Source organism: Erithacus rubecula, assembly GCF_903797595.1.
Source record: "Erithacus rubecula genome assembly, chromosome: 3".
NCBI lineage: Eukaryota > Metazoa > Chordata > Aves > Passeriformes > Muscicapidae > Erithacus > Erithacus rubecula.
In genome coordinates this window covers 39,531,440-39,551,394 of record NC_136689.1, presented here as the reverse complement: position 1 = coordinate 39,551,394, position 19,955 = coordinate 39,531,440, and the positions used below count along the sequence as shown (strand labels likewise).

Sequence of the window (19,955 nt, the reverse complement as noted above, 5' to 3'; positions counted from 1 at the left end):
AAAAAAAAAAAAAAAGAAGTCTTCTGTTGTATTGTGGTCAAAACCACATAAATCTGAAAACACTTGATACTCATATGGTAGACAAACATGCATCTTCCACTTTCAGAGGTCAAAAAGGAAGTAAAGCAATTGACAAATTGGTATAATTCTAATCTTTCCTATACCAGCTCATATCTGATGCCTCTCTAAGTACAATCATGATGCATTGACTGACATATCTATCGTATTTCTTGTCTGGTTATTTCTCTGCTTTCTTCCCCACGATAAAACATGTATAATTCTATTTTCAATGTGATGCTGTTGTTCAATATACATGTATTTATGAAAGACTGGATTTGTGCTTCTTCCTAGAATCTGTCCAACATTTATCAGTCCCAGTGAGCACACTGTCACTACGTAACCTTCCCTTTGTGAAGATTTTTATTGCAGCAAAGAGAAGTTGTGTTTGAAGGGATTATTCTGAAGATGAAGGGACTCTTCAGAAGTTTTAAATACAGCTGTCAGTTTATAAATTTGAAACTTTCCAAGGTATTCCATGGTAAGTAAACAAAGGGAGCAGAAGAATGGAGACAGATTGAACAGTGCTTCTACCCACCTCTTTCTTATCCCTCCTTCTTCCATTTCCAGCTCCTGCCTATTCGTGTCTGCATGGCAGTTTTGCACTATCACAAATACCCACTTGGGGTAATTTATACTGCCTCATTACACTTTCAGAAAGAAACCTTTACACATGCCAATGTGTACTGTGCCAATATTTTCACCACTGCAAAATTTAGGCCCTTTTTAACCTTTGATGCCATATGCTGCTTTAGCTCAGCATGATGATTGTTAACACAGTTGTTGACATCCTTCTGAGTCCAGAAAAGCAGCAGACAGTTAGAGAGCATAGCACTGTGGGCAGGAGCTCAAGGACATTGCCAAAATGAGGTCACAAGCCAAAACCTTTTGCTAATTACACTTCTATACATCCAGAATTCATCTGAACTTAACGAAGCTATTCAGAATTTATATTTCTGAAAGAGAGAGTCAAATTTGGCCTGCTCCAATCAAGAAGCAAACCGCTCTGACAAAGCCTATGCCTACTTACTTAGACTGTTGGTAAGAATATGCAGGCGCATGTTCACTGGATGTTTCCACTGTCATCTGTTGCTGTTGACCACTGGCTTCCTGTGATGAAGATGCTACTGTCTGTGGAGAAGTATCAGCAACAACACCCTAGGGAATCAAATGAGAACATGAAAAACTTACTGATTTTGCTCATGGCAGTGAATTACGTCAAAGAGCTCAGCACCAGCTCACCGTTCACACATTTCCCTTGAGATGGAGAGAGTTTGAGGTAGCAGAACCACATGCTAACACAACAAACTCCATCAGTTTTAGAAAGCTAATTCAGCAACAGGAAGCTTTCTCAGCCTACCAGTAGTATTTTGCTCTCACAGATTGCAGTGAAAAATACCTTTCCCTTTGAAGGCAGCTCCCTGCCCATTCAAAGCTAGAGACAAAGCTTCTGATTTTGGTGGGTTCTGGGTTTTACTTGGTTTTTTCACAACCTATATATGCCCCTTCTAATTTTTGCTTACCTACCCCAACTTCACAATGAGTTCATGTTTATTTTTATTTAAATACAGCCCCACTGCTCTCCACCTTACTACATATCCAACAGAATTTTAGTCACCTTAGAATACTGCTCTCCTCTACGCACTGTATCTCTGCATGTTACTTTCAAAAATAAATTTGCTTTACACTTACATCTGTTAAGTCAAAGCTCCAATGAAGTTTTGTTTTATTTATATGTTTGCAAAAAGTAGATAAGCAAACACATAAAAGTTCATATTCATGAATGTAACATTATGCACAATTTCTTATCCTATTTAGACAGTCTGAATAATACTTGGTCAAATTTTTTTCTATGCTTTCAAAGCAAGATACGTTTTCTTTCCTCTACTCTCATGCTTGGTATGTTGGTCACATGAATAGCAAGTCTCTTCAGGGAGCATGCTTTATCACTCTATTGCACACAACAGAGCCAGAAGAGGGAGCACAAAGCACTTGCTTTGTTTTAATTTGAATCCTGTGTAAACAACAGGTAGTTTATTTTAAAGCATCTGTTAAAATATCAGTTTTATTTTTGAGAAATTATTTGTTTCTATTGCTTAGCAGACTGCCAGTATTTCCTTTTTCTGTCTACTTCCTTGTCTTTATCCTTCTCCTTTTGTCCATCTCATCTTGAGATTGTAAGCTCTCTGGGGCAAAGACTGTATTTTTTGGTCTCTGCTTGTGGAGCATCCAGCATGGTAGGGTCCTGGTTCATGATGCTACATGAATACAGATAAACATTAACAATAATCATCATCACTGGAAAGATCAAAACAGGCTATAGATTCAGATAATATTTTGATTATTATAGCAGATAATTATGACATTGAGTTACTTTAGAAGGCATGAATATACTAGTGAGTGATGGGGAGGATGACTTGACAAGTAATTTAAATTAACCTTAATTCCCATTTGGACAGGTCAGCATGGTATGCAGCCAATCCCGTGGTATGAGCCACTCTCTATCCCACCATCTCATTTTAATTCAGATTTGTATCTGCCTGATTTAGACTTAAAAATGTCAATTGAAAAGAGGCACTCACAGTGCATTTGCAAACAAATGAGGTTTAGGGCAAAATTATACCGAGGCTGAAAAAAGACTGCAACACAACCAGCTCAGTATGACAGAATGGTAGTAGCCTTTCCTGTGGGACCTTATCTGGGAATAATTGCAAAGAACTAGGAGAAAACAGGATAAACACACTTGACTGCTGGTGAAGCCATGCCAGCAGTACCACTAACTCACATCCTCAAAGCACAGAGTAGTAATAGCACAAAATCCAAAGTCCACACAGATGAAGACAGAAGTACAGAGACCCTGGCACTCCTTGCCTTACCCCAGAGCAGGGCAGAAGTTGTTAATAAAAGAGGGTAGTGCCAAAGAGGAACACACAGGGAAGAGGATGCCAAGGCTCCCTCCTCTCGCTGTGCTCAGCTGCCCTTATGAAGCTTCACAGAAGTGGAGGCCAAGCTGACGCTCTCCCAGCAGCCTGTGGTCTACAGGGTTGAGTAAATACTTACTCATTAGACTGTCATCAGCATGACTCAGCCCCAAGGAGGGAGGGAGCGAATCCTTCCTCAAGGATGAAAAGCACTCAGTCAGTGCAGCATCCTCCACGTCTGTATATACAAGAGGAAGGTTTCCATTGCTCAATCACTTTTTCTGGTGGCTAAATGTTTCAGCAATTACCTATGCTTGCTAAGGACCGCATCAAACCCTCTTGTAATCTTCTCTTCTTGAAATCTCTTTTGGTTTCGTGGTCTGCCTGCTGGGTTTGTTTTCCTGTCTCTTCCCATCTCCCTCCCAAGTACATGGGGAAAAAATAGTCATAATCACTGATGTTTTTATTCCATGTCCTGCTGTACAAAAAAACAAATGCAAAACAAGAGCCCTTCCAAATAATTAAAAAAAAATTAAAAAGAGGGGTTAGAAAAAAGAAGGAAAAGGAAAGAAAGAAAACAAAAGGAGAAAGAAATGTGCAGTCCTCATTTAAAAAGCTGGAAGCTTCCAGCCATCACTCCATAAAGAACCTTTAGGCCCCTTTCAAACAACAGGTGCTAGAAGGCATAATAAATAAGAGTTCTACTCCCCCTTCACTCTACTTTTATGGATGGAGATAAACTTACTTCAATAGGGACAGCTGTTGGAGGCACAGGAGTGTACTGGGGAATGTAGGTCCCTTGCATAGGTGCAGCAGCAGTCATGTACTAGAACAAACCAAAAGCAAATGAACAGTAGAAAACCACAATTAAGATGCATAAAACCATGCTAGAAGATTTATACTAGTTCAATTTCCCATTTAGAATACAGCATATTATTTCTTTTAAGTAAGGACTTTAGGTAATGGTACAACTTACCCAGCTATAAAACATTGTAATCATGAACTTCAAACTCAAGTTGTATCTGAATACAGGCAATAGTAAACATCTCACTGACAGAAACAGATTGTTCTCTAAAATTGAGAGACTCCTATTTGTCCTTACAAAAACCTCAGTGAAGACATGATAGCAGCATGTGTTTACAGATACAAAGCAGTCTAAACAATCTTTTGGAGTTGTATTGACCTTATCTAATGACACCTACAAAATATGAAGCATTAAATTTGAGAGGTTTATTCCAATCTGTATTTAACCCCATCAACAGCAGCAGTTGAGTTGACAGGGATACAAAGCTGTAGATAGGTGCAATCTGACACAGGAGAAATAAAGCAAGAGTAAGATCCATCTAGAGTTTCTCCTTTTGTACAAAGATACCTTAGCTAAATTCTTATGGCTTATTCTTACTATCCAGGGATCTCTCCTATGCATTTTGAAACTTGTGCAAATTATAAGAACAACAATTTGTATTAGCTTCTCTGAAACACTGTCTCTCCCAAGTACTACAAGACAATATTTTTTAAAATTCATGTGTGCATATGAATTTTGCCATTGTTATGGCACTGATTTCTTTATATATGACACTTCTCAATATCTCTTGAACTGAATGCAACAGTCATAGTTCAAATTTTTAAATAAAGTATTGATATTAAGTCCTTAGATCTATATGTACTTTTCCTCCTACAATCCAGTCCTAACTACATGTCTTCACTGACAAGAATCTCAGAATGTGCCCAATCTCCCAACTGACTGTATGACACTTCCACTACATGTTATCTTCAAAGACACACCAAAGATCTGAATCAGCCCACAATGTATTTGATGAATTTTAAAATGAGTTAAATATAGCTTTGCTTCCTGGCAGAGCTAGGAAGTGCTTGCAAGATTTTATTCTGCTGTTTATAGTAAAATTTACATTTCAAGCACTCTCCCACCTCAATTCTAAACTAACTGGATGGTTTGATATGCCTGTCACAAACATGCATTATGAAATTGCAAAGTGGGGTGCAGACTGCAGCAATGCTGGAGAAACGCCTAAGGGAATGACAACAGCATATGTAAGAATCTCACAGCTAAATTCTGAAATATTCTTTCAAGTAGAAGAAAATAAAAAGTATTTAAGTGAAATTGTTTTCTACTTAAAAAAAATAAGTGAGGATCTTATGTGACATAGAATCCACACTTGCAATATGAGAAGCATATGGTGTTGAGATTCATCATGGTATTTTTCCCCAAATTCACAGTGTTTTCCTTAACTTGAGCAAAGAGACGAGTGCTCTCCGTGTCTGTGCCTATATCCAGCCACATTTTCTGCAGCTCTTTTTCCTTGCTCTTCAGGAAGAGCACTGAATTCAATAGTGTTCTTCATGGAGGCTAACCCACCAAAACCACAGGGCCAACTCTCCCTATTGTACTCAGTGCAGTTGGACTGCTCTCCTGCCTCACAGATTAAGAGCTAATGAGAATGCTGTAGCAGGGCACTGCAGAGCTGCTTCCACTCCATCCATTCTGCCTTGTAACGCTGCCCTCACATGTTGGGAAGACATCTGCTGTGAAGCATTGTTCTAAATTTGTCAATATTTAGCATTAACCTGAAGCACGCATTCTTAGAGTTCTGCAAAAACCTGCAAGGGTTCTAAACATCCATGCAGTCTAGTCACTTGTAAAATTATATATTGAGTTTATCTGAAAGTGTTAATTTAAATAATAAACTGATATCATTCAACTTGAACTTCCTCTGTTTTCTTCCTTGAACCTGACAGAAGACCAACATTCAGACTCTTGTAAAATGCAGTTGACCTTACACACAAACCCATGTGTCTTAATACACAAATATTACATTATTCAACTGCCTTTTAATTCAGATCACTCCATTTTTGCAAAACCCTTTGGCACTGTGTTCTGTAGCACAACAATGGAAAATGTCTGGGAATTAACTGACTCTAAAAGTTCTGCTCTCAGTAGTTGTGCTGTTTCTTACTCTATTATTTTTTATCTCTTGAGGCAGATCATGATCTTACTTCCCAGCCTCCTTCATGTTGCTTCTTTCACTGCCAGACAATCTCCAGGGAAAACTGTACTGTTGACTTGAGTGTCACTGGCAGCCCTGGCCAAAGCCTGCTTGCCCTGATTGTTTCAGATACTCACACCTCCTGGTTTGATTTCCCCCCCCCCCCCCCCCCCAGAATTTTTAACTAAATTCAGCCAAACAGCAATGATTTAAAGCACTGGAGACCAAAGCTATCCAGTTACTTGACAGACTCCCTGGAGAGCCGTAGGAGAGTGAATTCTCCCCTGTATATAACATTATGCATGTCTAAATGTCTGTACTAATGGTGGTTCAATTTTTTTGATAAATCCTTTAGACTTCTACAATTAAAAAGAAAAACGTTGTTAGCCAAATTAGCTCCACCAATGGCACAAATGAAGACAAAGTACATGTGGCAAAGAATTTGATGCTAGGAAAATTTAGCCAAGGCTAAGTGCTACAGAATACTGGTGCTTAATAAATGGCCCTGGATGACACAGCAGCAGAGGTCTGTATCACAGGTACCCAGGTATTGTGCCCTTGAGTGGAATGTCCAAACATATTTAAGTTATTGGGTTGACAATTAAACATATTGCAGGGGTTGGAACTAATTCTCTGTCTCCAGGGTCTCACTGAAGGATTCACTGGGGCTTCTGTAAAAATCTTTACCAACCCATAAAGGACAACTACAACTTAGTTCTCAGAGACACATAATTGGTGTCTAGTATCTGAAGTGCCCTCACATGCAGCATAGGGAATTCCAGCTGAGACCACAAGAATTTGGGAGTGTCTGCCCTGCTGGATCAGTTTCTGCCAGGGAAGCCTAGTGCTGAGAAGCTACTTTAGTTTAGTTTGTTTACTAACAGTGTAATGAAAAAGGAAACAGATTAATTTTTATTATAACTGACACTAGCTCAAGGAAGTTTACATGTATTTCTTTCCTTTCTGAACTACATAATCCTAATTCTCTGATCTCACGGGATAAATAAAGATTACACAGTGCTAAGGCACAATGTCAGTGTTGATACTTATATCAATGGGTTTGGATAATGCAAGAGTTGAATTCCTTGTCATGAATATTCATGGTTGTTGTTTAGCAAAAGGTTCCTAAACACTGCTGTTCAGTAACTTCCATATCCAGTAAACAAAGAGCCCACTCTGGAATTTATGTCTCTTCCTGGGTGCCCCAGACACTTTACCTAGATATTCTATTAAAAAATGTACTCTGGATCTGTTAAAGTGAATAGAGTCCATGCTAGGAGGAAAAAAACTTCAGAAATTATTCCGAGATTTAAAAAAAAGTTAAATATACAGTTAATGACCACCCAGGATGAAAATTCTAGCCTAAGGACATCCTTGAGCTGAGGGACTGTTGTAATGCAGCTCAATTTGGATTACAGTTCCTGTAAATTTACATACTCTGCACATGACTTCCCATCTACCTCAAGAACCTCATGTAACTTGGAAGTAGGCAGATGGCAAAGAAGACATCTGTGTCAGAAGGCCATCACTGACATTTATTTTCTCCACGAACCACACTCACTACAGTTCTTTATCCACACTATGTGTGAAACAGACAGCATGACTCAGCTCAGCAGCACCCAGCTAAATCCACTAAATATTAATATTATGAGCACTGAAACAAGAGAATCTGAAAAACCCAAATGCATCCTTTCTTTGTCATGTGTTTCCATCAGGATTAAAGATTCTTGAGCTGTGACGTGACCAGTCATTCAACAAAGTATGTGCAAGGCAGAGGAAACCACTGTTCAGGCTTTGTGGGTCTAACAGAAGAAGCTGCTCATTTCTGACAGTAAAATGAATAGTGACTCTACAGGCAGAGATGATGGATCTGGAGGTTATAAGGGAGCTTTTCTCTGCAGTCTGATCCTTTAAAAGCCAGCAATTGCTACAGAAAACTACTACATTGCTGGTGGCAACAGATGCTTAATTTGCTTGTAAACTATTGTTTTCTTCATACAGTATAGAGAATGAATGCTCTCAGCACTGAAGACATGCAGTATTATAATATAATTCATGCTCTATGATGCCCAGCTGCTTAATTCAGACTGCACTTATCAGGTACCAATTTAGTCTATATGCTACATTAACAATTCTACTCATGCCTTTTCCGATGGGGTTTTTATTTCTTACCATTTTGAAACTACTTAAATGTGTGGAAAAATATGTAGCTAGAAAACAAGAATGTTAATGTTCACTTACAGCTCTGTTCTCCTCTCAGACACTGCCCTCTGTGACAGAAAAGGGTTAAATGCAACGAGGTAACAAATGAGGAGGTGGGCTGAGGGGACAAAATGAGATCCCTCAAGAAGAATAATGTTTAATTCAGAGAGCAACATCACTTCTTTGAGATCTGCAATCAGCACCATGTCCCAGTCTGGCTCCAGCAAGGATTGTGTTAAGCCTGCAGCAGACACCAAACCCATAAAGGTGACAGGCACTGGGAAATAAAAAACAGGGGGAAGGCAGCTGCCTGTATCCAGCAGAATGAGGGAGAATGCTGCAGCAGGATAATATGGCTCACCCATCAAAGGTGGAGCTCAGCCACCTGCAGGGAATAGGCAGGAGCTTTTACATGGCCACGGTGGCACAGGTGATGCCCATTTATTCTTCTGTCCTAATAAGCTCTTAGCCTGCTTTTCTCAGGCCCAGGTTAATGCAGTCAGGCATCTGCCTAACAGCTGAGGTACACAGCAAACACCCCTTACAGCAGCCATTAGTCACTGAAGCTCAGCTGAGACACTGCCTCAAAGAGTGCCTCTTGCACCACCAAACTATTTCATTTACATCACCAGAAGAGTTTGGCTGCACACCCTGTTTAAATTCTGAAGGCCATCATTAACAGAATGTATAAGAAACCACCCTAAAGTTCAGTTTTATTTATAGGCCTAGTTGCCTATAAAATAACACAGCTGTGATTAGGCAGAGGCTGCTGCAGATACATTAACTCTCTTGGTCACTGTGAGTACTGTAAGATTTTAGAGATTACAACAGTTAACCTCATCAATGCTGAATAGACTTCCTGGTATAAAGAAGACAAAAGAGAATTTACAAAATGAGATAGTAACAGGTTGCAGTAAATCTGGAAACCTCAAACAATGTTCAGAATCAGTAGATTTACTAAGGATAAACAGCAATGAGCGAGGAAAAATGTTGAAGAAACTTTTTATACATTTTTTGTGCAAACCGTCTTTTCTGGTGTGTTGCTTTGGTGTTATAGCAATGTACATCTGTGGAAAGAATCAAAGATCTCTTTCCTTATATCATCAGCCTTCATGTTCCTGAGAAGATACAGACCCTTTTCAGTCAAGGTGAGAGCCAAAATGCAGCAGCCTTGTACCAGAACATGCTGGTGAGCATTTACAACAACCACCACAGCCTGCTAAAGGGAGATTAAATGGGATGTCTAAAGTGAGCAAATGCTAAACCGTGTATCTGAAATAAGCAAGGATTCCAGAATCTGGTCTTCAATGACTATTTGTGGTTTCATATCACCACTGAGCTATAGTACAGTGATAATGACTAAGTTTTTCAGGATTCCTAGAATTAAGGCCAGTGTTTGTTTCTATATATATATTTTTTTCTTTTTATCTTTTATGCCATCTGAGAAGTCTAGACACTGCATCACTGAGTTATGTAAAAACATTTGCATTGCTGGAAAAAACTTGAAGGAAATGAGTCTGTTGGCTGAATTTATTTTTTACCCTTTTTTATTTTTTACCCCATGAAAGAAAGCTGCCCTTCCACTTTCAAATCTCTTTCCCTGCACAGAACAAAAACTGCATCTCTCTTTGACCATTGTCAAGCAGTTATAACTTTAATGAAATATATAATAAAACCACAGCTTTTTTCTCTCTGGTTCCACCTTCTCATTTGAAAGTACCCTGCTCTCCAATAGAAAAGAACATTGTCTTGCTGTGTCCTCTTATCCCACAGTATGGCATGGAGACATGGGAACTCAGGAAGAGAAAAGGGCCATCTAGTTCATCAGTGCCAGTGGCAGTTCAATGAAATACAATATCCAGCTGCCACAGTTTTCACTTTAAACTTAAAATATCTTTTGCTACCTAGAAGCATTCTCATTTTCCAGCTCAATCCTGTACTTATTCAATGGCTGTTATTAATTTCACTTTCTCCCAATTAAAGAATGGGAGAATAAATGATATGAAGTTTTTGCATATATTACAATAATTTTGCTAATAATTATCAGCCAGGCCTAAAATATAATAATATAATTCCATTTTACCACACAATTACCATAGTCCTATCAAGAACAGCTCTGTCATTCAACAGAATCCCATTGCTGGGCCACTGCACTCATTGTTCAAGCAGAGAATAGAAATCTTTACTGGATTTAACATCCCTTCCCTGCTGCTCAGTAATACAAATGTATTTAGGAATGCTGGCTATCAATTCCCTTTCAACCTTCCTAATGAGATGTTACCTAATTCTCTGAGCAAGTTAAATGAAGGTAGAGAGAATAATAACTTCAAGAACTATATTTGCAAACTAATCTCCTTTTCTCTTCAGGAGTTCTAAACATCCTTCACAAATCCCTATCTTTGGAAATCAGAGTAATACAAAGGTATAGAAGAAAAAGTGTGGATGAGCTACCCCCCCCCCCCCCCCCCCAGCTAACAGGTCTTTTCTTCTTTCTGAAATTCAGTCCTGCTGCTAAGGCAGAGTGATCAGAACTAATCATATAAAGACTATTTAGAGTAAACAAATAGGAGATCAGTCAGATCCCCACATACAGCTCTGCACCATGCTCTCACTAGCATACACTTTGTAAAAACTGTAGTAAATGCAAGCAGTATAAGCAGATAAGTCATTCACTTTAACCATTTTTTAGTCTAAAGCCTGGCACTACCAATGAACTCAGTAAAAACCTCAAACCACTTCCAGATATTCCATCAATGCATGAAAAGGGTGAAAATAGAGGAAAACTCATCAGGATGTGAAAATAACCTCCCATTCTGATTGCATCTCATTAATTGGAAACTTCCTTTAGGAACTTGACCTAAGGGTGCCAAAGATCCTCACAGTCCATGTATGTACTGAGGCTCATGCCATTTTTACTCTTCCTTGTGACATTGTAGGTGGGGACCCACGGAGACTGTACAGAAATGAAAACTGATCCCTCACATATGCCTGCATATATGAATAGCCCTAAGATGTGAAAACCACTTTTTGCAAAATTTGAATAATGTCATGTGACTGATTGGTATATTTGCAAGGGAGGAAGATTTCTGTGCTTAGAACAAAGAACAAGATTCTGGCAATTTGTTGTATTTTCTTAATTCTTCAGTTTTTACATGTTTCTCTACAAGAGAGGATTTTTCTTTTTTTCTAATACCCTCTATGTACCTGTTCTATGAATGCACATTATGAGCTCTCTGGGGCAAGTTTCTGAGCTTGGGTTAGTGCCTGATGTATTACAGTCCTGTGTGCAGCACCCTATATAAAATCAGGGTATAGTGACTGTATCATAACACAAGAGTATACTGCATCAGTCTTGGTCAACCAGGGCTGGAAATCACTGAGATTCTGTCACATTTATATTCTTCTTCCAGAGCCTGCATACTGAAGAATGAAGGAGTGATGCAGCAGAATTATAACTGTGGCTTCTGATACTTAAAAATTCCCTATGCACCCCTTTAGCTGGAAATTCGTAGACATTTCCATTTAACTGCAATTCTGCCAATTAGTCCCTGATGAATGGCTGATAGTAAGATGAAGGAAAACTCATCTGTACATTTTCATATTTTCAACATAATTCTAAAAAAAAAGGGTCAGTGAATCTTTCAACATATGAGCACATTGAACTATTATTAGTAACACATTCATTTGTATGAACAAATAATTGTTTTCTAGAGGCAAACTCTCTTCTAGATGCTATTAAACCTCCATGAATCTGAAGAGGCTAAAGAAAAACAGACTGCTGTATGCAAATGTCTCTACTGTATGGATGAAGTTGTTAAAACAAGAGCAGATCTGCTTAGACTTACTAAATAACAGCTGCTCATCAATCATCACATGCACTTTCCATTGCTCTTCCAGACCAGAGATAAAAGTGGACAGTTCATGGGCCAGCTGTCCAAGAATGAAGCAGATGAAAGCCAGGACAATTAGTTGGAAGCTAAACCAAATCAAAAAGAGCAGTAAAAACAGACAAAAGGGCACATGAATATTTGTATTTCCAGTTTTCCTAGAAACAGGAAGAATTTCAACACCTCCTGCATGAAAAGGCAGTCATGCCAGATAGAGGAAAGGTAGTAAGATAACAGAATTATACCACCAGTGTATACATTGGATGTTGTTAAGAGCAGTTAAAGCATTATATTCTTCAGTTCTTTACCTCTAAAAGATCCCTAAAATTGAAAATACTTGGCTAAGTATAATGAAAGATATCTCTGTGGGAAGGAAAGGGAAGGCAGGGCAGCATAGGAACCATTTCAATACTTCATAAAAGAGACTGCTCTTCACCAGTACCCCCACATTCCCTCTGGGAAATGCTGGGCCCTTATGCCTAAGGATACAAGGAAAATCAGCCTGCTGCTGGGATAAACATGTGTGAATAAACATGCCACAAACCATGCACCCAGGCCTTCCAGGCAGCTCAGCACAGAGATGGTTTGGTTGAGTAGGAAGTTTGCAAGCCCCAAGAGCCCTGCTTTGTACAGGCACTCATGTGAAGCTCTGGGATGTCCTTACCTCTTCCTACAAATCTGGAAACTGGCAGTCCCTCTTCAGTCTCCAAGCCAGTGTCCTGCTTTTTTTTCCAGGACAATCCCACCAAGTTGCCTCACCAAAGTAACATTCCTGGGGTTTTCTGACTTGGCTGCCAGACTAATCTGGCCCTCAGTAAGCAGACCTGTAAGCTGACCCAAGAGGAGGTCTGGAAGCCTGCCCCAATCATTGGACATGGTGAGGCTGCTCTGGAACATGAAATCCTGGGAGTGTTTTGCAGCTGCTGCCTGAAAACTGACAGAAACCAAGATGGACATTTAAGCCAGTTGGCAGCTGCCAAGATATTGCAGACTAGATTTTGTACTGGGAACAACATGAGGCATTGTTTCTGAAAATTAAATTTTGTTTGGAATTTCTGGCTCAAGGGAGAATCTTTCTGGTTTGTTCTGAGTTTTTAGAAGATGAATCAGAATGAAACCAAATTCCATAAGATTGATTGATTTCAAACTGGAAACCATGAATGTTGCTTGGCCAATTCTTCTTCTACCTGCAACTTCAGCAAAAGTATCAGCCATATTCATATTTGGATAAGGTGGGGATACTAGAGAATACTAAGCTTTAAAGGCTGGTGCCAACTTCAGTACATTTAGAGTAAAGTGTTTTAAAGTGATGCAAAATATTTACAAAATATTGCTTCTCACTGGCATAAATATTGTTGTGTCAAAATCTTTAAATTTATTTACATGATCATTAGCTTTGCTTACATGGTAGGGCTGTGGAAGGTGGTAACTGTAAGCATTTTTGAGGAAGACTTCCTTTTCCCACTTTCCACAAACTCTTGAAATTCTTGTGGCAGAAGGATCACCTTAAAATTAAAGTCAATACCCTGCAGTGTCACTGTACAAAAATACTACAGTCTGCCTCTAGGTATGTTAATTAGCAGCTGTGGGAGGATCTCTGAGCCACATCAGATCATATCAGCAATAGGGCTGCAAAAGCAAAGGAGAAACCTTGACTTTTATCAGAGTGGACTGAACTATACTGATTTGTCATCAGCTTATCTACCATGTAACAATCTGCTCACAATATTGAACTTCTAATTTTGTAAAAAATAAAAATTACACAGAATCTCTCTTAATTTGTCCTTGTTTCATCCAAAAGATCAGGGGAAGAGGTAAGAAAGAAGGAAAGATATCAAAAATAAAAAATACAAAACCAAAACCAATGAAAACCAGCAGAAGAACAAAACAGAAAATGCAAGAAGGAAAAAAAATGCCAACACCTCAAAAATAGCCATCCCTCCTTGCCTTAAGCCCTCCTGTCATCATCTAACCAGTAATTCAACTCTTAAAAAGAGGTCCCTTTAGAGTGCCTCCCATTTTTGTCTCCTGTAGGTCTTTCATACTATTTCACTATAGTATTTTCTTAACCTCTTAGATACTGTTTTATTGGGGGAGTGTGATCAACACAGCTGATGAACCATAAGTGAAGTAGCCAAGATCCCAAGCCTGATGCTTCAGCTTCAACTCCCACTTTGTACAGGGGAGCAGCTTAACACATATGAAACATGAGGTTTGTTTGAAAAATAAAAAAGTGCAAGTGCTCATTTTTCTTAAGAAACTTTAAATAGAGTTTTACAGGTATGCTTAGTACTTATTTTACCAGGAATAACATGAGCAATACTTGAAGGAGCCAGTAAAACAGATGTGTCTTAGTGCTGGCAGAATAGCAGCATTCCAAGCTGCCCTTTGGGCTCTTTCACTGTTAGTTTTCCAAAGAAGACAGAATCACCTCATATGCATCCAAATTATATACAATTATCATTTTGTATGGATTTGTGCTTTAACACCTTCTTACAGTTCTGGAAAGTTTTTAGTGCTGGTGTATGAATTTTAATAATTTCTAGTGCTAATGAAGACTGGGCCAAGTAAAAAGCAATTCCCATCATTGGAGAAAAAAAATCTGTTAATCAGTCTTGTCCTCGCTCTCACTGTACTGATTGTAAATAGTTTCAGACAGGGCTAAAAAAAGTGTAGCAGCAGTCTCAGCTTGATAGATGAGTATGCTGAAATGGTTGCTCTTAATACATTTTCTCAGTTAGCACATTCTGTGAAAAATTAGAAGCAAAGCAAAATAACAAAATCTTCCCAATTTCCTCCCCTCTCTCTAATTCTGACGGAGATTATGAGCAGAATAATCCAGGAAGGGAATCAACATAGGGGAAAATACAAATACATGTTCAAACACTCGTATTTCCTCCTTATGAATGCCCTTTATATGACAGAGATGTCCAAACAGCACTTAAGGAGCAACAGCAAAATGCCTGACAGACAGGCATGATAAGTAACAACTCAAAATGTTTGCAAGCCAGACAGAAAGGGTGACTTCTTCTTTCCTTCCCCCCCAAAAAAAAATCCTTTAAGGTAAACTCACTCCATGTCTGTTGGCATGCAGCCATTTTCCTATAAATTCATATTACAAAGCTGTATTTCTAATGGATTGGGTATGGTGCTTTTCCATTTTGCTAATGAGAAAAGCTAAAGGCCATTACTTGTTCTGATTAAGATCCCAAGGGAAGAAATGTGATGTATATATTACAGGCCATACGGAAAGGAAGTATTTGGCATTTCCAATCAATCAGATGAAGGGTAGACAGAAAAAGTCTTATCCTCTGACTGCAGAGGAAGAAGATATGGGGGGAAAAGAAACCATAGAAAGTGTCTTTAAAAGGTGACTTACAGGAATCAGTTATAATGATATTAGTATGATCAATGACTAGAGCTGCTATCTGGGAAGGATGTAATTACCAAAATGAAAACTTTCAAATGGGAAGCCTGATCAAGGGCAGAGGTACTGTCATATTTCTCAGAGCACTGTCAGCTCTCATCCAGGCAATGTATTACTGTGTCACTCACAGCACTATGAGGCTGTGCTTCCCTGGGGTGGGAGCAGATCTAGGAAGTGAGGGTTGGGAAACTTTGCATCCAGCTCAGAAACGTAGGTGAGTCTGGCCCCAAAGGCAAATTCAAGATATAGAAAGATAAAGCTGGGCAAAGGGGAAAATAGAAAAGAGACAAATTCCCAGTCATGACTGGTTTGAAGGAAGGTTTTGCAGCAGTGCACACTTAAAAACCATTTCAAGAGAGAGATAAAGGAAAAGCTGCAGACCAGTGAGCTACTTGTCATAACTGCAGTGCTCAATTTACAGAAGGATAGTCTGGAATATCCTCTAGGATATTTCAATATGCAATTCCTACATGTTTCCTGTTGCCATATAATTTTTCAAATTTATACCTGAATGAAACACAAAGTTTAGAGAAAATTTTTCATCCCCTTTTCAGATGCATAGCAGCAGCATGAAAACGGTACAAGATAGATGCTCCAAATGGCAAATAAAATGAATAGAGTTTAGAGATGGGTGTTTTAAGAGAGAATAAGATCCCTTCTAACAATGCATAGTAAGCAGTGTAAGTATACTTTAAATAATATATTCATTTCACATTATGAATCACTCTGGAACATTAAAATTGATAAAAAATCTACCACACTACACCCTCTCAAATGGAATTCCAGATGAATGGAACATTACTGTTGATGACAGCAAAACTATAATAACTGATAAAGTCAGGAGGAGAGATAGTCTCCTGTACTGTCCCAAATCTGTATTATGGCATTTAGCTTTCCTCTTTAGGACATCCCTGATTCTTTACAGATACTTGGGGATGCTTCAGATACTTCCACCTGGGAGCAGAAAGAAAGGCTGCAACACTTTTCCCCATGTGCTTTAAAGGAAGATCTTCAACCCTTCTCATTATCATGAGATCAGGAGGCGAAGGTAAGAGATGTATTTCTCTTTAATACTGGAGACAAGGCACGGATGCAACATACAGTGCTGGGAAAAAAAATAAGAACCACAGCTGAGAAAGTCCATCTACAGCCATCAAACTGAAATTCAATCATCTTCAGCTTTCCTTAAAAGCTTATATGTAAAATATTGCACACAAGCCCTAACAGGAGTTCTCAGTGAGCTCTTCTGATCCCTCTGTTCCAATCATGCAAAAAGGAACAAACACTGCACAAATGCACCCCAGCCTGTACAGGCAAGCAATTCTTGCCTCTTCTAAATGCCACAGCCCAGTCAGGGAATTGTTCTTTATTTATTGTTCTTTTTGCAGATTATCTATTTCTAGACTAGGCTGTCCATTCTGGCTCTTTGATGCATTTCTGGCTCTGGCACATTGACTGACTGGAAAGCTCAGACATCTTCATTTTGCACTGGCACTCACTGATCAGCATAATGTTCCCTTTCTCCTTTCCTTTTATACACATTATAAAAAAAAAAAAAAAAAAAAAAAAAAAGATTAAGTGCTGTGCAAATATTTGCAATGGACAAAGTCCTAGCTGCACCACAGATTTCCTTGTCCAAGGATATGACAGAGATGACAAAGTGGCCATTTTTTCTGTCAAATAAATTTATATCAACACTTTAAAGCCATAAGACTTTGCATGATTCACCTTACAAAGAAGGATGGCTGCTGACATATGAGTGTTATGCAGAACTCATAGGCCACACTGCTAAAATACAAATTAGCAGAATTAACACTTAGAAAGTACAAAACTGGCTATGGCTGGAGCTGAATAAGGGTATTTGCAGATTCCTTGCACTTCAGGGCTGATGGCAGGGGCAATGAATTTAATCTTAGGATGGGAGGGTGTGTAGGGGATGGTTTGCCAGCCTGCCCAGCTGTAATATCCCCTAACAGCCTTGAAGAAATGGTAATTGTGAACTCAAACAGCATCTGCTTAACTGTCATCCTTGCCTCAGGATGGAGCTTTTTTGCTTGTTGTGAAGATCATGAGAAACACTACATGGAGCGTGAAGATGAAAACAGAGCAAGATTAAAAACATTAAATACAACCACCAAGACACAGCTGCCCACACTGCTAGTGAACTCAGGGAAATATAAATGCCAAATGTATTCAACATTAATGATGTAATTTGGTATGGGAATTTAGAACACTGAGTTAACTGCAAAGTTCTACTTTAAAATATTTTCATTATTGTTAAAATAGAGGACAGTTTATTACAGATTATTCAGTGAGAAGCAATTAAGATTCACTGCTACACAGTAAAGTCAAATCTAAATGGTAAAATCTTCTCTTTTCTTACTGAGAAGAATGGGCCAATTAGTTCAGCTGCCTTGACCAGAACAACTTATGGCAGGCCATCACACTGAGACTCTGGGCTTTGCCTCAAATGCACAGCTGAGCATCCCTGGGTTTGGAAGAGGAGCTGCTGTCCATACTGTAAGAATGACTACACTGTATGGTGGTCATTTACCTCAAAGGGAATTGAAGAAATTGCATTAATTTGATTATTTATTTAAGTGATGCTATAAGGTTTCATTAGCATTCTTAAAAAACCTTGACAATATAAAATCCAATATAGGTGCTGTTGTTCTCTGCCTCAAGATGTCTCTGAAAAGTCTGGAGTCCTGCTGTGATTGGGAGGAATAGCAAATGCTACAGATTCCCTCCTGTATAATCTGTACCTTAGGGGGAAAAAAAAGAAAAGGAAGAAATTTCTGCTATAAATCTGCAGGATATGTACAGATGGAGTTAAAATACTTCTATAGAGATGCCACAGCTTCATAAACTGAACTAATTGAACTGCCTAAAAAATAAATGCTTCAAACTATCAGTAAGCACTGAAATGTCTTAGTTTAGAATAGGATCAGCTCTGCCTGCAAAGATCTCTGTAGAACAATTATAGATGAGAGACACTAATACTTTATACTTCTGTGCCAGACTTGTAATTGCAATCATATAATTAAGAGTCCTTGGAAGACATACCCAAGAGTAAAAATCCTAATATTAAAAATAAGCTCAAGAAGATGCCATGGTGCTTAAGCCATATTTTTCTATTTTGAAACACAAGAAAATATAACACTGCTCATGACATTTGTATGAAAATTAATGAAAGAGAAAAGTGGATTTATAAGTCTTGAAATGTATTATTTTCTTCGCCTTCTGTTGCAGATTAATTACTTTAAATTTTTCCATCAATCATTTTCTGATTTCCAACTCTGTTGCATTCAGTTTTAAACAAAGAATAAAGATTTCAGCAAGTTCAGTGGTCTTCTGCTCTCAATATTGTTTAGGTACAGATGAAATAAGGAAACCTCCTTATTCAACCAATGGCCACACACTGAGTGGAGTTTTTTGCTACTAATTCTTTCCTTATGTCTTCCACATCAAGGAAATCTGAAATTGTTGCTACGTGCATTTTTGAGTTATGGATAAACTTCATGCAATACAATAATGTTATAGAATGTGTATAGGAATATAATACCAATCAATCAAATTATGGCAATTTTGTTGGAACAGCCATTTATTTCCAGAAAACTACAGATTCTGAGATACGTCCACTGTCTTCAGAGGAAATCAGTTCTATTAAAGCTAGTTAGGAAAATCTGTTAAAAGAGAGTCAGCAAAATAGCTTTTTAAAAAAGTTATCAATGAACACTAAAATTCTGACCACCAATTTGGATTCTGTGGATAAACTAGGCAAAGTTATCTGTGGGAATACCATCATAGCCGAATTCTCATTTTGCCTTGTTACTGTATTTTTGTCACTCTGATATGCACTGTCAAAAATGGCAATTGAAAAAAGAACAGATACAACTAATTTTTAGTCAAGTCCAGGTGTTTTAGGTGGAAAAGGCTGGCAGTAGAGCAAAATTACAGTAAATAGGAGGAAGGGAGCAGTCAGGTGCTTGAGCAGTTGAAAAAAATCACTTTGGAAATCATTACACTTTTGGTCTATACTGCAAACACTGCACACAGCTGTGGTTCACAAGCCAGAGAACACCAACAGCATTAAGTTCTTGCATTGGTGAAATCACTTTGTCCCATATAAATATTATAGTATTTAAGAGAAACTCCCAAGGGAAAAATAGCAAAGGAAAACTGGGATATGAGGTTGGCAAATGCACAATAATTTGGACATTTAGCTACTAAAGCCTTAACAAAGTTTCTGTTGCTGTATTACAACTATTAAAAAAAAAGGGAAAATGAGAAGCATACAGGTGAGCCTATCACATTCAAAAGCCATAAAATGTCACGAAGGATAGAGCAGTCCTTCATGGGAGCAGAAAAGGATGTGCTTCTGTGGTACCGGTGCTCCTCCCTGAACCCATCCCAATGAGGTGTGGCTCACCTCTGCCACACAGCAGAAATCTGA

At 38.5% G+C, this 19,955-nt stretch overlaps 1 protein-coding gene across 4 annotated transcripts in view; it reads right to left on the bottom strand.

The window, feature by feature from the left end:
- Positions 1 to 19,955, bottom strand: part of RBMS3 (RNA binding motif single stranded interacting protein 3) — a gene marked incomplete at its 3' end in the record, with an annotated part of 438,647 nt that overhangs the window by 8,053 nt on the left and 410,639 nt on the right. For 2 of the 4 annotated variants that reach the window (XM_079301446.1, XM_079301448.1), the window contains exons 12-13: positions 3,724 to 3,804; positions 1,088 to 1,215 (exon numbers count right to left, since the gene is read on the bottom strand). In XM_079301446.1, the coding sequence (XP_079157572.1) occupies positions 1,088 to 1,215; positions 3,724 to 3,804 (209 nt within the window). Of the gene's footprint in view, positions 1 to 1,083; positions 1,216 to 3,723; positions 3,805 to 19,955 lie in introns of those variants that run through there. The other 2 variants (XM_079301447.1, XM_079301449.1) reach the window with 1 other exon arrangement.